This window comes from Jaculus jaculus, chromosome 1 (genome assembly GCF_020740685.1).
Source record: "Jaculus jaculus isolate mJacJac1 chromosome 1, mJacJac1.mat.Y.cur, whole genome shotgun sequence".
In the NCBI taxonomy this organism is placed as follows: domain Eukaryota; kingdom Metazoa; phylum Chordata; class Mammalia; order Rodentia; family Dipodidae; genus Jaculus; species Jaculus jaculus.
The window spans coordinates 1879085-1899957 of NC_059102.1; the positions used below are offsets into that span (position 1 = coordinate 1879085).

The 20873-nt window shown below is 48.9% G+C and overlaps 1 protein-coding gene across 1 annotated transcript in view; it reads right to left on the minus strand.

Moving 5' to 3' along the window:
* Ppp2r2d (protein phosphatase 2 regulatory subunit Bdelta) overlaps positions 1 to 4897 on the minus strand; it is a 49080-nt gene extending 44183 nt beyond the window's left edge. The window contains exons 1-2 of the mRNA XM_045141841.1: positions 4887 to 4897; positions 4706 to 4798 (exon numbers count right to left, since the gene is read on the minus strand). Coding sequence (XP_044997776.1) covers positions 4706 to 4798; positions 4887 to 4893 — 100 coding nt within the window. The 5' untranslated portion in view covers positions 4894 to 4897. The remainder of the gene's footprint in view (positions 1 to 4705; positions 4799 to 4886) is intronic.
* Positions 4898 to 20873: the final 15976 nt, after the last annotated feature.

Genomic DNA, 20873 nt, shown 5'->3' on the forward strand with positions numbered 1-20873 from the left:
TGACCACAGACAGTGGTGCATCTGGAGTCCGATGGCAGTGGCTGGAGGCCCTGGTGCACCTATCCCCTCTGCCTCTCTCTCTGTGCTTGTAAATAAATAATAGATAAAAATGTACAAAAAAAAAAAAAAAAGACTTTCAGAATAAAGGTGTGAAGACATCAAGTGTCTGACAATGCAACGGCCAACCTTGCACAGTACATCTGACTGTGCACAGCAATCAGGCCAGCCACTAAACTTCAAAGCCAGCAGACGTGGCGGGGCTTAGTAAGGACAGTAACCGCGTCGATCTCATAAACTGCGTGTCTCATCTCTCCTTGGAAGCTCTCCTGACTTACACTCAAACATGTTAATATGGATCACTTGCTTCTTTGAGCTTGCTCTTTCTGAGACACTTTCCTGCTGGACTTTACCAACCAACTGCATAGGTAAGGACAGGAAGTAGAAAGTGTACAAGAGTGCATAAAATTAAACTGGAAAAACCAAAATAACCAAATACTGAGTGTCATTCAGACTTAAAAGTCATGATAAATACTGAATGCTCATTTTCTATATGTGAATTCAATCATCATACACTAGTAACTGTTGAAAAAACCCACTACATTCCAAATACTTCATTCCACTGACTGTAAGAAATCATTTGCCCCATTTTATTCAATGAACGAGCTAACTTCTTGACTCCTGCCCAAGCTCCCCTCATTTTGTTACCTTCTCCCTTTTACAATGAATATGTCTTCTTTCAAACTACCACAATGCCCCTAAGGAGGGCTTATCCTACCAGGTCATCCAACCAGCTTGTTCCCTTAAATAACTCCCAAGATGCACCGTGGAGCTGGACAGACTGTTAGCTTGATCTAGTATTGCTTCATTAGGAAAAAAGGTTGCAGTCACATTCAAAGCAACAGATAGTTCATGGACTAAGATGATTACAACAAAAATCAGCAAATAAAGTCTTGACAGTTAAAACTATTAGTTCTGAACAAAACAATCAGCTTTTATCAAGCAGGCTCTAGAAAATAAGGTTCAGCAAAGGACTCTCCCTCTGCCAGCAACTCCTTGCCTGTCCATCGGAAAAACAAAGAACTGAGACGACCACCATGCATAGGCCCAATTAGCAGTTATTTCTTGTCTCTGATGCCTACTTGACTGTGGAATGCCCAGAAAATACCCCCCTGGAACTCCATTACTGTTCTTGCATTTTGTGATCCCTCCCCCCTTAAAAGTCATGGAATTCTCCTTTGTTTTCAAAGACATTTTTCAGTCTATCCCAGGTGGGGCTCCCTAGGCCTAGCCACAGCATATAACTTGGGCAGCACAGCAGACACAGGCTTTGGAGCCAGGTGGCTTAACTGTAAAAGTGGTTCTGCTCTAGAGGAGCTGGACACATGCCTTGTTCAAGCATCTGAAATGGGAAGAACAGTAGTTCCTGCTCTATGCACACAGAACATTCGACAATGTTATCTATCACTGCCCTCTGGCTTGGTCCTCTGCAAGGTCCAGGAAAGGCAGTGGCAGCTGGCCTCCAGGCTGGAGTTGCTCAGTCTACCAAGGACAGACAAGCAATGTTCATCCATGGAAGCGTGCTCAAGGAGAAGCAGCAGGGGCTGGGTGAAGGTCACTGGGCACCATGCACGCTGCACAGATCCTCGGCAACTCCCAAAGCAGACACCAGCAGAAGCTAAGCATTTGGAAGTCCCCTGGCCTCAATGCTTTGACTTGCCTGCCTAGCCACTCTCCAGCAGGGGTGGAGAGCCTGTGGCCACTGTCAGAAGCCTCTGCTTCTGGTCACCAGCAGGACAATTACTGATCTTGTGAGCCCAGCTCACACCACCTGTAGGGAGCTGGGACTCAATGGCTGGAGGGCAAACCTTGACTCTTAAAGAGGACAGCTGATCTGAGCAACAGCAACACCTGATTGTAAAAAAAGAAAAACGCCATCAAAAGATGCACAGCTCAGTATCTGCATCGATCAATCAGGGGTTACTATTAGTTTTAAAAGTTCCATGAAAATGAAAAAAAAAAAAAAAAAAGAAAAAGCCTGTTCTCATCTTTTTCAGTCTGGCCTGAAAATACACCCTGCCCTGGAGCCCTCAGGATGTCTACCATCAAGTGAGGAAAGGATTCTCTCAGTTCAATCTCTACAACTCTGACTGCCCATGCCAGGGAAAATAGAAAGACAGGTCAGGATACAGGGCTTCGTGGGATTCTGCAGAACTGAACAAAAAGCTTCACAAGTGATAAGTTGCAACAGGTGAGTTTATCTACCTTAGGCTCTAAAATCTAAGCATCAGCATACAAAATAAGCCCCATGAAATCTCATCTCCTCATTACTTCTCAGCAGCCTTTCCTCTTGAAGTTTGAGTTGGGTAGATCATGATTCTTGCCCTGTGCAAGGCCTTTTTTTACCATCCACTCTACCTTAACTTATCAAATCGAGACACCACTACAGTGACCTGACAAAATGATGAAGTTAAAAATGTCTTAGTCTGGAATGGCTAATTATGTCCAAGGAGCATGTGAATGAGAAGAGAAAGCCCTGAATACATATAATTAAAAAGAAAAATACAGGTAATTACTACAAAGTAATTATTACAAAAAAAAATGAGACAACCTGAAAACTGAAATCCTAGATGTATTCAAAATTTTACTTAAGATAGGGATTTAAGCCAAGCACGGTGTGTACTCGAGAGGCAGAGGTGAAGGACTGCTGTGAGTTCAAGGCCACTGAGACTACATAGTGAATTTCAAGTCAGCCTGGGCTAGAGAGAGACCCTACCTTGAAAAACCAAAAAGATAGGTATTTACAACTGCAAAAAGTTCCTATCAGTAGAACACAAAATATTTCTGTCAAAATTTGGGCATCTACCTCCCTACACAGTTTGCTTTTGCTTTGCTCTGACAGAAATCACACTTAGGAGGCCAAACTGTCTTCTTAGCATGCACAAAGACAGTAATATACTTTATGTCAAAATAGAAGAAACAAAATCAATAAACCATTTACGTCACATAAAAAAAATCACATAGCTTCAATCTCAAGCCATACATCTCTGCAAATTTCAGAGAGCAGTTTCATTCACTGAATGACCTAAGCTGGGTTTGTCACCTATAGCCACAGAACTTCAGATAGTCTCAAGGGTCATGTCAAGCCAGAAACAGCCAGAAGAGAGGAAGAAAAAGGTTATGCAGGGCCCAGGTGGGAGAACCAGAACAGGATGTCTGACAACGTTGTAAGAAAGGTATATTTGGTGCCCAGGCAGACCACAGTAAAAGAATGTGAAGAGGCTGAATACTGTCTGCCTAACTAGAAAAACCATACATAGGTTTAATCCAACACCACCTAAGCCAGGTGTGGTGATGCACACCTGTCATTCCAATACTGGGGAGGTGGAGGGCAGGAGAATAACAAGTTCAAGGTCATCCTCAGCCTGGATGACTTGAGGCCATTTCCAAAGTGAATGAAACGGGGTGGGAGACAGCTCAGTGGTTTAAGCCTGCAAAGGCTGACAGTCCTATTTTCAAGTCCCATAAAGTTAGAGAGGCAATCACTTAGAATGCATGCAAAAGACAAAGCAGAGACACCTGGATGTTCAAGAATAAAGTCTGGCCAGGTGTGGTGGCACTCGACCTTAATCCCAAGCACTCAGGAGGTAGAGGTGGGAGGATCACTGTGAGTTTGAGGCCAGCCTGAGACTACAGTGTGTGTTCCAGGTCAGCCTAGGCTAGAGTGGGACCCTACCTCAAAACAAACAAAAAGAATAAAGTCTGAAGAGAGATGGAGACACTCGTAATCCTAACACTCAGGGGCCAAGACAAAAGGACTGACCAACCAGGCATGTGGCGAGCATCTTTAATCCAAGCAGAGGTAGGATTACTATGAGTTCGAGGCCAGCCTGGGCTAGAGCCAGACCTTACCTGGAAAAGTTCAAGGCTAGCTTGGGTTACATAGCAAGACCTTTGAATAATGCCTATAGGAGTGATTTCAAATAGTACTATGGAGAAGAGAAAGCACTCACATGGAAATACAACTGCAGAGCCAAGGCGACCCTCGGATCACACTGCAGCATCTCCAGCTCAAGACCAAGACACAGGCGAAGGGCAGACCATGGCCTGGCCTAGGACCAGGACAGGGGCTGCGATACACCCTGGTCCACGCAGGACACCCTCCACGGACCCGGTGCCGGCAGCGTGCACGGCCCGTCTCGCCCTCCACGGACCCGGGGCCGGCAGCGTGCACGGCGCGTCTCCCCCTCCACGGACCAGGGGCCGGCAGCGTGCACGGCGTCTCGCCCTCCACGGACCCGGGGCCGGCAGCGTGCACGGCGTCTCGCCCTCCACGGACTCGGGGCCGGCAGCGTGCACGGCCCGTCTCGCCCTCCATGGACCCGAGCCGGCAGCGTGCACGGCCCGTCTCGCCCTCCACGGACCCGGGCCGACAGCGTGCACGGCCCGTCTCGCCCTCCACGGACCCGGGGCCGGCAGCGTGCACGGCCCGTCTCGCCCTCCACGGACCCGAGCCGGCAGCGTGCACGGCCCGTCTCGCCCTCCACGGACCCGAGCCGGCAGCGTGCAAGGTCATTCTCGCCCTCCACCGACCCGGGGCCGGCAGCGTGCACTGCCCGTCTCGCCCTCCAAGGACCCGGGACCGGCAGCGTGCACGGTCCGTCTCCTCCGTCCGCCACCGAGCTTGACCTTGCGCCGGGAGCCTCACCTTCCGCCACGTCCTCGTCGACAGCGCCCTTCACCTGCGAGAAGCACCACTGGAAGTCGTTGCCGCCCGCGGGGCAGCCGCCGCCTCCGGCTCCTGCAACACAACGGGCGGTCAGGCCAGCCCCGCCCGCCCACTCGCTCGCAGCCCGCCCGCCGCCGTCCCGCTCGCGCGCGGCCCTCACCTGCCATGGCCGTGGCCGCGGCGCGGGACGGCGCCTGCCCTGCCCAGCCCAGCGCGGCCCACCCGAGGCGCCCGCCGAGCGCTCAGCCCGGCCGCCGACGCCTCCGCCGGGGAGGGATTTTCCCCCTTTTCAAAATGGCGCCCAATGCCCGTCGCCCCTCAGGATGACGTCACCCCTCCGCCTTCTCCGACGCCCAGTGCCGCGGGGGCTGCCGGGGGCGCACGGGGCGCTGACCGCGCCTGCGCGAGCCGCCCTGACCCCGAGCCGGCGCCGCCCCGGGTCGAAGATGGGGCACCTCAGGGCGAGGGTGCAGCCGGGCCGGAAGACGTGGACAGGCTTCCTGGCAACATACGGCCGAGCGGCGGGTAAGCGGCCGGTGACCCGCCGCCGGCGGCCGCCCGCGTCTTCGCTGGCCGCAGACCCGCCTCAGCGGCCCGCTGGACTCCGCCGGCGACTTCCCCGCCCCCTCCAAGTCCTGAGCCAATGAGATTGCGGAGTCTCCGCGGAGCAGCCAATGGCGCGCGGCGCCGCGGCGACCCTGTCGCCCGCGTCCACTTTTCTGCGCTGCTGGCCCAGGCGCCGCTTGCGGCCCGACCCGGAGTTGTCCGAAGCCGCCTAGCCTACCGCTGTGGGCGCGCGCCTCTTGCCTTCAGAGCGGATTCACTTGTAGCTGCCATGTACCCGAAATCCCAACTTCTTTGAGGCGAGTTGTGAAGTAGCAGTGAGCGTGTCGCACCGCTAGAGGGCAATTGTCCCGAGCCGGAGCGATGTCCACTCCAAAGGCGACCGGCCAGCTCTGGCCCTCACACCTAGCACTGCGACCTCGGGAGGCGTAGATGAACACAGCCGACTAAGCTGCGCTGATAGAGCGTATTTTTCAGCCAGGAAGAGACAATAAGGCCAAAATATGGGATAAGTCAAATGGGGCAGAGAAAAACTGACAATGAAGGAGGGCAAAGGAACAGGAGCAGGAGAGTTGCGTCCGTTATAGAAGACGTCCAGGAGACCAGGAGTGCGCCCTGGGACGACAACTGCGACAGCTGCCAGCGGAAAGACGGGACTGACTTCGCCGCCGCCGCTGCTGCTGCATCTCCCTCTCTCTCCCCCCTCTCCCCCAGCCTCTTGCTGTTTAGCCAGGCTGGCCTCTGTAGTTCTGGGGTTACAATCATGTGTTGCAGCCGGGCGTGGTGGTGCACGCTTCTAATCCCTGCACTTGAGAAGCAGAGGTAGGGAGATTTCTGTGAGTTCGAGGCCAGCCTGAGACTACATACTGAATTCCAAGTCAGTCTGGGCTAAAGTGAAACCCTAACTTGAAAAACCAAAAGCAAACATGTGTTGCCACACGCCCAGCTTGTTGATGGTTTAAGTGGCAGCTCGAAGCTGTAGGAGGAGCAGAGTGAGTGGAGAATGGAGGCAGAGAGGTAATGGCAGGAAGACAGAGCAGGAAGCAAGTGCCATGATATGGACTGTGATGAGATAAGCCGTGAGCACGAGAGGGTCACGATGGACTGGCTCTTAAGTAGGGTCTCTTAAGCTGAGAACAGCCAGCATTACCTACCCAAGAAAGAAAACGGATGAATAAGAGGATTTGGGTGGTCCAGCAAAGTGATGCAGGTGGAGCGACTGGTGTGGTGGTGGGTGGTGAGGATGTGCCAGACTTCAGAAGTAAGAACTTGGAAGGCAGGGTCTCCAGGGTTATAGATAGAATGAATGCAGTGTCAGAGAAAAAGGGGGCTTAAATAACTGAGCCCAGGGCTTGGAGCACCTGAAAGGATGGGTTTCCAGGTCTCAAGTAGTAAGACATAGTCTATGAAAGACAACTAGATCCAGCTGAGTGATGGTACTGTTGAGTTGAGCCATGTCCTTGCTGACTTTCTGCATGCAGGATCTATGTCTGACAGAGTCTTCAAGTCTTCATCTGTAACACTGGCTCCTCTACTTCTACTCCACATGTGTAGTTTTCCTTCATGTCATCTGAAGCTCTGTTGTTGCATGTTAAGGACTGTTAGGTCTTCTTGAGGAATTGACATTTCCATTAAGTATTTTATTTCTCATCTACTTCCTTCACTTCAAGTTAGCTCTGTCTAAAATTTACATAGCTGCTCCCACCTTCTTTTGTTTTTCATCCCTTTACTATGAATCTGTCTTTACATTTAAAATAGGATTCTAAAAGGAGACATAAAGGGAAGAGAAAGGAAGGGAGGAGGGTACTTAATAGGTTGATATTGTATATATGTAAGTACAATGATTGTGATGGGGAGGTAATATGATGGAGAATGGAATTTCAAAGGGGAAAGTGTTGGGGGGGGAGGGAATTACCATGGGATTTTTTTTTATAATCATGGAAAATGCTAATTAAAATAAAATAAAATAGGATTCTTAGGCTGGGGTGTACCTCAATGATAGAGCACTTGTCTAGCATATACCAAGTTTTGGGCTCCATTCTTTAAAAAAATATTTTCATTTATTTGCAAGCAGAAATAGAGGCGGAGAGAGAAGAGAGAGAATATGGGCGCATACCCGGACCTCCAGCCACTGCAAATGAATTCCAGATACATGTACCATTTTCTGCATCAGGTCTTTAGGCTTTGCAGTCAGTAGCCTTAACCACTGAGCAATCTCTCCAACCCCATGTTGGTTTCTCGCATACAGGCTCTGTCTTGTTGCTGATGTGTTCAGAGCATTGATGTTTAAAGTGATTGTTGATCTAATTAGGTTAATGTGTACCATGTGTACTACAATTCCTTATTTGTGGTCCTTATCCATTATTTCTTTTTAAAAGAATCTCTTCACTCTGTGAGAACTACAAAGGCTATGTAGTGAGTTTATGTGTGTGTGTATGTGTCCACATTTCAATGAAGATATTGAAGCATACTCTCCATGACCATTACCTGGAGACCACATAAACTCACCAAGGCTTCCAACAACAGGATTGTTCCCTGTGGCTGGGGTAGGATTTATTTTGGCTCATGGTTTCAGTCCACCATGGCAGCAAGGGTGTGGCAGAGGTGAGCTGCTCAAGTGGAGAAGAGAGAGAGAGAAGCCATGAATGAGACTGTGAATCTGCCTTATCATGTCTAATGCAGTTCAGCACGAATGTCAGTAAGCCTAGGTTCCATATGGCCACACCTGCCCACTGGGGCCTTAGGCGTAATTGCACAGTTTGGCTGCAACACAGGTCTCCTTACACTGGCCATCAGCTCCTGCATTGATAGGCACCTTTTCTGAGGACATCCCAAGTCCAGGAAGGCGGACTGGACATTAGACCTGCATTTGTGTTTTATCAGTAGATATCAACAACTTACATTACAAACCCAGAATGGTCCCTTGGGAATGCAGGACCTTCAGTTCTGTTACATTTACCCTGCACCCTGCAGAGCTCTGCTAATATCATAGGCTCAGTACTCCATGAATTTTCCCTCTGGGCTGAGAGGATGAAATGTGTGTTCTGCAAAATCACTAGCAGGGCAAGTGCCAGGGCTGACTGAAGTCCTGGTGTGGGACAGGCAACTTTCAAAGTTGCAGCTCAACTTCAGGGAACCAGCCCTGTTTCTGGGCATCTTGGTTAGTGTGTGAGATGCAGTGACCATGGAAAGCATGTCTTTTTTTTTTTTTTTTTTGTCCAAAACAATAAATTTTTATTGAGTAGTATTTTTTTCTCTTTTCAAGAAAATTTGTTTATTTTTATTTATTTATTTGAGAGAGAGAGAGAGAATGGGCATGCTTGGGCCTCCAGCCAGTGCAAACAAATGCTAGACATGTGCACCCCCATGTGCATCTGGGTTATGTGGGTCCTGGGGAATCGAGCCTCAAACTGGGGTCCTTAGGCTTCACAGGCAAGCGTTTAACCACTAAGCCATCTCTCCACACTTAATTTTTTTAAATTAACAACTTCCATGATTATAAAAAATATCCCATGGTAATACCCTCCCTTCTTCCACTTTCCCCTTTGAAATTCCATTCTCCATCATATCCCCTCCACCTCTCAATCAGTCTCTATTTTGATGTCATGATCTTTTCCTCCTATTAGATGGTCTTGTGTAGGCACTGTGAGGTCATGGATATTTTGGCCATTTTGTGTCTGGGGGGAGCATGTTGTAAGGAGTCCTACCCTTCCTTTGGCTCTTAAATTCTTTCCACCACCTCTTCCGCAATAGACCCTGAGCCTTGGTGTGATAGAGATATTGCAGTGCTGAGCACTCCTGTCATTTCTTTCCAGCACCATGAAACCTTCTGAGTCATCCCAAGGTCACTGCCATCTGAAGAGAGAAGGTTATCTATCAAAAGTGAGAGTAGCATTAATATAAGGGTATGAACATTAAGAGAAGTGCTTATTGGGCAGTTTGATAAGCATAGCATATACACTCGGCCAGACAGCAGCAGATGTTACACCCCTAGTGCTCATGACTACCTGTTTTAAGTTTTTAGTACCAGGGTTGTATTCCCTCCCATGGAGCAGGCCTCCAGTCCAATTAGGGGGCATTTGGTTTCCACCATGATAGACGTGCCACTATTACACTCCTTGGCTCATTTGGCCTGGCTGGCCAAATGTAAGTCTTGCAGTGTCCACTGTTGATTATCTTCACAGGTGATTTCTCTTTCTTCCATTGAACTACATGCAGAATGGCTTCTTCCAGCTTTCTGTCAGCTGGTCTACATGGAGGAGATTATCATCTCAGTTCCAGCAGGTTTTCTCAGTGGCCTTGCAGCCCAAGTATGTGGAGTCTTCAGCAATACCATCTGGTGGAAAACCTAGGGCCTTGGCAGTGGTCTATAATGTTTTGGGGGCATCAGGGACCTCACTGGAAAGTATCCCCTCCCTGGCACGAAAATTTTCTAGCAACAACTTATGGCTCCTGAGTGTTCCATTGTTCATAAAAGTAGGTTTCCATATGATTTATTTATATCCTCTTAGATTTTGATTAGCCTTCCCTCCACCTTTCCTTTACTCAATCTCTTCCCCTGACTTCACTTTGGGCCTTGGAAAGCATGTATTATTATTATTATTATTATTTTTTCTTTGAGGTAGGGTCTCACTCTAGCCCAGGCTGACCTGGAATTCACTATGGAGTCTCAGGGTGGCCTCGAACTCGCAGCAATCCTCCTACCTCTGCCTCCCGAGTGCTGGGATTAAAGGCGTGCGCCACCACGCCCAACGGAGAGTATGTCTTAATGTCTCTAGAAATGTGGACGTGTGTGTTTAACAAAACACAATCTTTGTAAATCTGCAGATTTAAAAGTTGTTCTGCTGTCTATCATTTATGTTATAATGCCACCCTAAAAGAGAACTGGAGCCATGTCAAGTGTTCTAAGGTGATCTATACTGACCCTCACATGTGCATGACCCTTACTGTTCCCCAGCAGGGGGAATGGCAGCTCCTCTTTGCACCTCTTCTGTGCTGCTCTCCGGGCCTCACCACCTGGGTTTCAACGAATGCACAGTGTTCCAGATCTTTCTTTCTTCATCTCCCTTCCCCCTCCCTGTTCCCTCCTTGGGATCTACCTCTTCCTCTTGAATCCCTGTCCTCCAGTTGAGCCATGGGGTCAGCACCCTCCTTTAGTATACTTGTGTGATCAGGAGTGTTTGAATTTTGACTGGAGGCTCAGCTCAACACAAGTAGCTGGTGTCTTGCCTGCTAAAGCTGAGGCTATGAGCCACCCCTGAATAAAGCCCTGAAGAGCATGATAGTCAAAGGTGGCAAAGCCCAGGTCCTTCTATAATTCTCCATAGGAAGCCCTTGGCTCTTCCTAATGTGGTCTGCAAAATGTCAGATACTATCAGATTTCAGTCATATATCAGCCTAGGTTCTTCCATCCAAGAGGTCTCCTGCCTTGTGATTATGAACTGTGACTGTGTGAAGTGTGACCAATTAACAGCAGACCATGATTACTTCTTGGGCAAGAGACTATGTTTCTAGGGTAAATAGGAGGGAGAAGAGCTACAGAGGTCTTTGTGTGGGGTTTCTGGAGAAAAGGGTGAGGGAGGGGCACTGAGGCGGTGGGAGGTGATGCCAGAGGACTCCTCACAGCTGTAGGGGATTTAGGGAGCACCTGCTCAAACCCTGAGAGGATGCACTGGGGATGGGCTGAGCTGGGAGGTGCTGAGCCTGTGGTCATAGGAACTTGAAGGAAGGAGAATTCTGAGACTGCAGAACTGGGGTCTAAGACAAGTAATGAGACTCCTGGAGGGTATGGAGATGCCAACTAAACCTGGGCAGCTCAGTATTCCTATCTGACAAATGGTAGTTGCTTTAAACCACACGTGAAGCACTTAGGAGAGAGCTGAGGAAACTATTTCCCATGGTTCAACTGAATGGAAAGAATTTTGTAAATAGTCTCTAATAATTGGGATAAGCAATGTGTGCTGGAAAGAACTCTCAATGAAGAAGAGGGAAAGGGGGAAAGGAGGACAAGAAAGGGAGGAGGGGAAGAGGAAGAGAAGGTGGGAAAGAGAAGGGGAGGATGAGGAAGAAGGAATGAGAAGAAGTGGGGAGGAGGGAGAGGACCAGGAAGAGGAGATGGGATGGGAGGACGAGGGAGAGGAAGGAGTAGTCACAGCCTTTGTTGCCCACACTGCCCTTTCTTCACTGTCTTATCAACTCCCACAGTATAAATATTCACACCATAGCCAAACCCAAGCTATCAACATACGGTCATTGGCTGTGCAGTTGGGTAGAGGGGCCCCATTCACAGTTGGCTTCCCAAGCTGTCACAATCAGCTTTGGCACAACCCATTCTGGGGCCCCCCAAAAGTGTGCTGCTGTGTGCACCCACCCCAGATGCAGCCCTGTTTCACAGCAGCATTGTGGCAGGGAGCCAAGACTGAGGTGCCAGACAGGCTCTGGCTCCATTCCCCCAACCCTGTAAGTTTACTTCTCCAAGCCTCAGCCATCAAGATGTCACCCCCCCCACCCAGTGGAGTGGGCATTCTGCCATCATCATGGTTGAACTCTGAGGAATGGCTGGCCCTGATGGCTTCCACAGAGCAGTGAGAGGAGCAAAGTTCCTCATTGCTGTGACACTGACAAGAAAAGGAGCTTGCTGACCCTTTTAGCATATGGCAGTGTAAAGGAAGCAGGTGACTATGCCTGCTGGGTAGCACAGGGGCCTGCTCCTTGGGAGGGGTGCTAGTCTATGCTGCCTAGATAAACACAGGCAAGTGATGTCTGCGGCCAGGTGTCGCCTCTGTTCCGCTCGCCTCCCACGTGGTAATTTGAAGGTGATAGTTTGAATGGCCCCACAGATTCATTTTTCTTTATTTTTTTACAGAGAGAAGTAATGTCTCTTTTTAAAATTTATTTGAGGGCTGGAGAAATGGCTTAGTGGTTAAGCGCTTTCCTGTGAAGCTTAAGGACCCCGATTCGAGGCTTGATTCCCCAGGACCCTTATTAGCCAGGTGCACAAGGGGGTGCATGAGTCTGGAGTTCATTTTCAGCAGCTGGAGGCTCTGGTGTGCCCATTCTCTATTTATCTGCCTCTTTCTCTCTGTCACTCTCAAATAAATAAAATAAACAAAAAAATTTTTTTTAATTTATTTGAGAGAGAGCGCACGAGCCCACACCAGGGCCTTCAACTGCTACAAGTGAACTCCAGACGTGTGCACCCCCTTGTGTGCATGTGCGACATTGTATGCTTGTGTCGCTGTGAGTCTGGCTTATGTGGGTCCTGGAGAATCGAACATCAGTTCTTATGTGTTGCAGGCAGGTGCCTTAATCACTAAATCATCTCTTCAGCTCTCAATCATTTCTTTTTCAAGGTAGGGTATTGCTCTAGCCCAGGCTGACCTGGAATTCACCCAGTAGTTTCAGGGTGGCCTTGAACTCACAGCAACCCTCCTACCTCAGTCTCCCGAGTGCAGGGATTAAAGGTGTGCCCACCACACCTGGCTTAAATTTTTTTTCTGTTTTTGTTTTTTTGAGGTAGGGTCTCACTCTAGCCCAGGCTAACTTGGGAGCCACTATGTAGGCTCAGGGTGGTCTCAAACTCACAGTGATCCTCCTGCCTTTGCCTATCAAGTTCTGGGATAAAAGGTGTGCACCATCACACCTGGCTTCTCAAGCATTTTTGATTAACCCCCTCACCTCAGCCCCTAGCAGGCAGATTCCTGGTAGAGGGGAATGTCACTGGGAGTGGGTCTGATTACAGTCTGAAGGGGTGGAGAGCAGTTTGAGCACTGCTGGATTGCTTTTGCAGTGCTGGCTGTTGGTGATGTGTCTCTGATTGGCCCTTTTTTGTTTTGTTTTTGAGGTAGGGTCTCACTATAGCGCAGGCCAAACTGTAAATCACTCTGTAGTCCCAGGCTGGCCTCAACTCATGGCAATCCCCCTACCTCTGCCTTCTGAGTACTGGAATTAAAGGGCTGTGCCATTATGCCCTGCTGTTGAGGTCACATTCGCATTGCAGGTAGAAATCACCAAACCAAGAGCAGCTTATAGGAAAACAGGTTTATTTTGGCATACAGGCTTGAGGGGAAGCTCTATGACGGCAGGGGAAAATGATGGCATGAGCAGAGGGTGGACATCACCCTCTGGCTCACATAAGGTGGACAACAGGAAAAGGAGAGTATGCCAAACACTGGTATGAGGAAATTGGCTATAACATCCATAAGCCTGCCCCCAACAATACACTCCCTCCAGGAGATGTTAATTCTCAAATCTCCGTCAGCTGGAAACCTACCATTCAGAACACCTAAGTTTATGGGGGAAACCCGAATCAAACCACCACATTCCTCCCCTGGCCCCCATAAACTGATATCTATACATGATATTAAAATACAATGCGTTCAGTCCAACTTTAAAAGTCCCCATAGTTGTTATCAATCCCAATGATGTTCAAACATGCCCATAGTCCAAGAGCTTTTAACTGAGCCATAATACCAAAATATCCCCCCCAAATTCATAATGGCACAGAATAAACGTTCACACTGCAAAAGATGGCATTGGGCATAGCAAAGAAATACTCAAGCAATGCATAATTTAAAACAACCAGGGCAAACATCAAACTGTAGCTCCAAGTCCAACAACTCTAGTTAGTGACAAATCACCAAGTCTGATAATTTTAACCAGCAACAAAAGTCCCTGGTATCCCAATTCTGCCCCTCCAGCTTGGCTACTCACAGTCATGGAAAACTTTATTGGGGCCAACAGCTGTCCTTACCAGCCACCCCGCGGTCCCAGCAGCTCCACTGGGTCTCCATTACAATCTATGGTTCATCCTCATGGCTCCATGGAGGTCTCCATGCAGGCATCGAGCAAACCTGCTTCACACTGCCCATGAACATTTCTAAAACACAAGACTGTGTTGCAAACTTAATGACTGTCCATAGTTCTTACTGCATTAAGGTCTTTCAGCTCTAACCAGAATAGTCCATCAAGCTGTACTTACAGCACTGCAAGGCATTGCTTAGGCCAAGGTTTCCAATCCTTCCACATTCCTCTTGAAAATCAGCTCTAAAAGGCCAAAGCCACACAATCACATGTCTAGCAGCAACCCCACTCTTGGTACCACTTTACTGTTACAGTCAGGTTCTCATTGTTGTTAGAAATCACCCAACCAAGAGCAGCTTGTAGGAAAAAGAGGTTTATTTTGGCTTATAGGCTTGAGAGGAAGCTCCACAATGGCAGGGGTAACTGATGGCATAAGCAGAGGGTGGACATCACCCTCTGGCCCACATAAGGTGGACAACAGGAAAAGGAGAATGTGCCAAACACTGGCATGGGAAAACTGGCTAAAACTCCCATAAGCCCACCACCAACAATACACCCTGTCCAGGAGACATTAATTCCCAAATCTCCATCAGCTAGGAACCTAGCATTCAGAAGAACCAAGTTTATGGGGAACACCTGAATCAAACCATCACATCAGCCAAAGAGAGGGAATGAGCACACTAGGACTTTTTGGCACTTGATTCTAGATACATGTGCCACTTTATGCATTGGGATTTACATGGGTACTTGGGAATTGTACTTTGGCCATCAGGCTTTGCAAGTAAGTAATTTTAGCCACTGAGTCATCTCTCCAGCCAGTCTTCCCCTCGTGAAACCTGCAAAAAGGCTCCCACCTAAGAAGCTTCTCCAGAAACCCATTAGGAGGCAGACTGTATTCAGAGGCTCCTGGACGGGTCAGCACAGGATAGAAAATGGTGGCTGGTAGGAGCCGCTTGATATGGGAATGTGAGACTGCCGCTCACTGCTGGTTGCAGGCAGCCTTGAGGACTTGGCAGACAGAGGACACTGGGTTCTGGCTCCTGTGATTCCCCAGACCACAGTGTTCCTGGCTCTCTCAGGACTGGGTGAAGGGTGCTTTAAGGTTAAGAAAGTCAGACTTGAACTAGATTTGGTTTCAAAACCCATGGAGCTTTGGGAGGCATTCTGAACATCCAGCAGGCTGTCCCATGAGGTCTTGAACAACTATCGGTCAGACACCAGGGTTCAGCGTGGGCAGAGGGTGGTTGTATGAGCAAGTAAATCACAAAGCTTCAGACATGCCGCTCTTGTCTTCTCCAATGCCCTGGCAGACAAGGTGTGATCCTGGGAGGTCTGGGATGATTTCAGGGGACTAAGCACCAACCAAGAGTCTTGGGTCAGAGGCAAAGGACCCAGAGACTACAGGGTGTCAGGGTGGATGCCTGTCCACAGGCTTCCCACCAAACACTGCACGCTTCACTGTGGGTCTGTTGGGGGTGGGAGTATCAGTGTCAACAGTTCTACTGTCCCTGAGGTCTCAGGCTCCAGCAGAACCCTGTGACACCAGCCACCAGCTGTGACACCAACTAAACAGAGTAAAGATGAATTGTGCTTACAAGTTTCTTCCTCTGATGCACAGCAGCTGCTAATAGTATTTAAGGAGTTTCAGTACAATGATTTTATTACAGACCAAATGTGTGCTATGTGGGAGTGAGGGGTGTTCCTGCTATCTGATGTCCCACCTCCTGCCAACCCTCTGTATAACCCTCTTGTTTTGTAGAGGATTCCTCCTCTAAGAACTGTCCTGTTTCTCCTGTGTATTCTCTTGAACACGCATGCACTTGGCTCAAGTGACTGGTGGTATCTCTGGGAACTGGCCATCTCTGCCAGCTACCCTACGGGGCCAGCACAGACCAAGTGTTGGAGCATTGCATACAGAAATGGGAAACTGAAGAGTGGAGGGCACAGGTCCATCGGTGGATAGGGTGGCCCTGTTGGGACAGATGTGACACACGTGTCCTCTCTGAGGTACACTGCCCATTCAGGCCTAGCCATTTGAAGGAGCAATGGGTCTTCTTTTTTTAAAATTAAAAAAAAAATTGTTTATTTTTAATGATATTTTTTGTTTTTATTTATTTATTTGAGGGAGAGAGAGAGAGAGAGAGAGAGAGAGAGAGAGAGAGAGAGGCAAAGAGACAATGGGCACTCCATCCACTGCAAATGAACTCCAGATGCATGTGCCTCCTTGTACATCTGGCTTACATGGGTCCTGGGGAATTGAACTGAGGTCCTTTGGCTTTTCAGGCAAATGTCTTAACCACTTAGCCATCTCTCCAGCCCCATTGTTTATTTATTTTTACTTATTTATTTGAGAGCAACAGACAGAGAGAGAAAGGAGTAGAGAGAGAGAGAGAGGAAGAGGATGGGCACATCAGGGCCTCCATCCACTGCAAATGAACTTCAGATGCATGTGCCACCTTGTGCATCTGGCTTACACAGGTTCTGGGGAGTCGAGCCTTGAACTGGGGTCCATAGGCTTCACAGGCAAATGCTTAACTGCTAAGCCATCTCTCCAGTCCCACAATGGGTCTTCTTAAGAGCCCTACCTTATAGCAGAGCAGATGGAAGCTTCCAGAAGTCTCTGCATTAGGGCTGGCCACAGGGGGCTAGAAGGGGAAGGTACCTCTGTTTTATGCTCTTTCTTTCCCTACTTATCTCCCTCGTCTGTCCCTCCTTCCTTCCTCTCCTCCTGCTCTCTTCTCATCCTTGGAGTGTGGCGGGTATGATGTGGTTATGGTGTACACACGTGCACAGAAGCCAGAGGAACAGGTAAGCTGTCCTCTTCTATTACTCTTCTGCCTTGTTTCCTGAGACAGTCTCTCTCTCAGCCAGGAGCTCACTGTTTTTTGGTCAGACTGGCTGCCCAGCAAGCCCCAGCAGTTCTCGCTCTCTGCTCCCCTCAGTGCTGGGGTTAAAGGCATGCATTGCCAAGCCCATTTTTTTTTTATTATTGACAACTTCCATAATTGTAGGCAATAACCCATGGTAATGCCCCCTCCCCCCACTTGCCCCTTTGAAACTCCACTCTCCATCATATCCCCTCCTCCTCTCAATCAGTCTCTTTTATTTTGATGTCATGATGTTTTCCTCCTATTGTGATGGTCTTGTATAGGTAGTGTCAGGTGCTGTGAGGTCATGGATGTCCAGGCCATTTTGTGTCTGGAGGAGCACGTTGTAAGAAGTCCTACCCTTCCTTTGGCTCTTACATTCTTTCTGCCACCTCTTCCGCAATGGACCCTGAGCCTTGGAAAGTGTGATAGAGATATTTCAGTGCTGAGCACTCCTCTGTCACTTCTTCTCAGCAACATGGTGCCTTCTGGGTCATCCCAAGGTCACTGCCATCTGAAAAGGGAAGGTTCTTTAACCAAAAGTGAGAGTAGCATTAATATATGGGTATAAACATTAAGAAAAGTGCTTACTGGGCAGTTTGGTGAGCATAGTATATACATTTAGTCAGATACCAGCAGACGCTACACCCCTAGGACTCATGACTACCCCTTTTGTAGGTTTTCAGTATCAAGGATGCATTCCCTCCTATGGAACAGGCCTCCAGTCAAATTAGAGGGCACTTGTTTTCCCCCACAACAGACGTGCCACTATTGCACCCATTGGCTCATTTGGCCTGGCTGGCCAAATATAAGGCTTAAAGTGTCCACTGTTGAGTATCTTCACTGGTGATTTCTCTGTCTCCCATTGAACTGCATGCAGCATAGTATTTTTTTTTCTTCCAGATTTCTATTAGCTGGTCTACATGGAGGAAATTTTCAGCTCAGCTCCAGCAGGATTTCTCAGTGATGTTGCAGCCCAAGTATATGGAGTCTTCAGCAATAGGGTCTTACCATCTATTTCTGGGGGGAAACCAAGAGGCCTATTGTTTTTTAAGGCTGGGTCTCCCTCTATTCCAGCCTGATTTGGAATTCACTCCATAGTCCAGGCTGGCCTCAAACTCACATTTTTCCTCTTACCTAAGCCTCCCTGGGATTAAAAATTCTGGAATTAAAGGTGTAAGCTACTATGCCTAGCAGCCATGCCCAGTTTTTCCACTGGTGCTGGGGATCAAACTCCAGTCCTCATGCTAGTGCAGCAATGATCTGACCCATGGGACCCTCCCCCTAGCCACCTTCCCTCTGACCCATGGGACCCTAACCCTAGTGACTTTCCTTCTGACCCATGGGACCCTCCCCTAGGCACCTTCCATTCCCCCTGCTCCCTCCTTCCCTTCCTTACTTCCACCTTCCCTCCCTTCCTTCCTTTCTTCCTCCCTCCCTCTCTTCTTCTCTCCCTTCTTTCCTTCCTTCCTTCCTCCTTCCCTTCCTTCCTTCCTTCCTTCCTTCCTTCCTTCCTTCCTTCCTTCCTTCCTTCCTTCCTTCCTTCCCTTCCTTCCTCCCTTCTCTCCCCTCTCCCTACCTTCCCCTTTCTCTTCCCTTTCCTTTTCTTTTCCTCCCTTCCTCCTCTCCTTTCTTCCTTCCTCTCCCCACCTCTCCTCTCTCCCCTTCCCCTCACTACCTTCTTCCCCTCCCCTCTCATCCTTCCTTCCCTCCCTCCCTCCCTCCCTCCCTCCCTCCCTCCCTCCCTCCCTCCCTTCCTTCCTTCCTTCCTTCCATACTCCAAGCCTCAAGCTTCTAAGCAACTTGGGGCTGGTCATACCCTGGGGAAGGAGGCAGAAGAATGCAGGGGAAGTCTTGGTTGAGTGAGGAGCTACTTTAGGACAGACTGAGGCTCCTAGCCCAGTTGTCAGTTTCTCTCACTGCCCTTTCATGCTGGAAGCTATGATCTACTTTTTGTCAGACTGAAAGTGTTTCTGAAATCTTTAGGGTATCAGGAACAAGTGCAAAGTATGTTGTAGAGTATGTACTTTCTGGACTTGCTAGATGTTCCTGGTAGCTTTGCATATCATTGGTAGGTCATAGGTTATCTTTCAGTGATGATCCCCACCCCAGCATCCTGCAAAGTAGTGGAGGTGGAGCTGATTCTGTTTTCAGTATCCACGAGCTGGGATCAGGAGAGAACACTCGTTGGATCACTTGGACCAGCCAAGGAGCTCTCACTGCCTGCCTGTTACCCAGCATGGTGTGACACTTGCCCTTCCCCCCACATTGAGGGGACACCTTCATATTAGTGCTGTCCTTTGGTTCCCACAGCATTGCCCCTTCCATTTATTTTTTAAAAATTGACTTTATTAAGACATGATTTCTATATAGTGAAATGTGCACATTTAAAGTTTAAAGATTTTTAACTTTTTTGTTTATTTTTATTTATTTGAGAGCAATAGACAGAGGGAGAGAGAGAGAGAGAATGGGCACGCCAGGGCCTCCAGCCACTGCAAACAAACTCCAGACATGTGCGCCCCCTTGTGCATCTGGCTAACGTGGGTCCTGGAGAACTGAGCCTCAAATCAGGGTCCTTAGGATTCTCAGGCAAGTGCTTAACCACTAAGCAACCTCTCCAGCCCTAAAGATTTTTAAAAAATACTTTGTTACTTTGTTATTCATTTATTTGAGACACACACGCACACACACACACACACACACACACACACACACACACACACACACAGAGAGAGAGAGAGGGGGGGGGGAAGGGGCAGATAGAGAATGGGTGCTCCAGGGCCTCCAGCCACTGCAAACAAACTCCACAGGTGGCGTGCAGCCCCATGTGCATCTGGCTTATGTGAGTCCTGGGGAATCAAGCCTGCATTTTTTGGCTTTGCAGGCAAACACCTTAACCACTAAGCCAATTCCCCAACCCTGTCCATTCCACTTCTGAAGGGAAGGCAGATGTAGAAGCAGAGGGCTGTACCTTGCTGTCCTGTCTGAAAATTGTCAGGAGCAATATAGTCATCCACACCCTTGGACAGAGAATAGAGGGAGGCTGTATCAGTTCCTTTCTCATTGCTGAGACTAAATGCCCAAGTATAAGCAGCTTATGTAAGGAAAGGGTTATTTCCAGCTTATAGTTTTGAGAAGTTTCATATGGCAAGGAAAGCACAGCAGGAACAGATAGTCAAGCACCAATCCCACAGCATCAGGGATGAAGTAGAGTGAGCTAGCAGCCAGGGACCAATCCCACAGCAGCAGGAAGGAAGCAGACAGTGAGCTGACAGTTAGGCACCAATTCTACAGCAGCAGGGAGGAAGGAGAGAGTGAACTGATAGCCAGGTACCAATCCAACAGCAGCAGGGGGGGGAGGAGAGAGTGAGCTGACAGCCAGGCACCAATCTCAGAACAGCAGGGAGGCAGGAAAGAGTGAGTTGACAGCCAGGCAACAATCTCAGAGCAGCAGGGAGGAAGCAAAGAGTGAGCTGACAGCCAGGTACCAATCCCACAGCAGCATGGAGGCAGGGGAGAGTGAGCTGACAGTCAGGCACCAATCTCACAGCAGTAGGGAGGCAGGAGAGAGTGAGTTGACAACCAGGGACTGTAGGGTGCTGCCAGGCACAGGCTGGAGCTTTCACGAGAGGGGCCTGATCTGCCAGGCATGACTAAGGACCCCTGGGGTACAAGAGACCACTTCCTCTCCAAGCCCAGCACATCTGAATTTAGGCTTTGCCCATAGCCCTGTGAGCTTTGGCCAATTTCCTAGGAAACTCCTTATCAGCCAGCAGACTTCTCACAGTCCTGAGACCCTAGATCAGCTTAACCCCTCCTGCCATTGCCTACATGCTAGAATGAATGTCCTGATATGCTAATTAGGCATCATAAATGAACTTGGCATGCTCAGTCTCCTTAGGGTCCTCCACCCC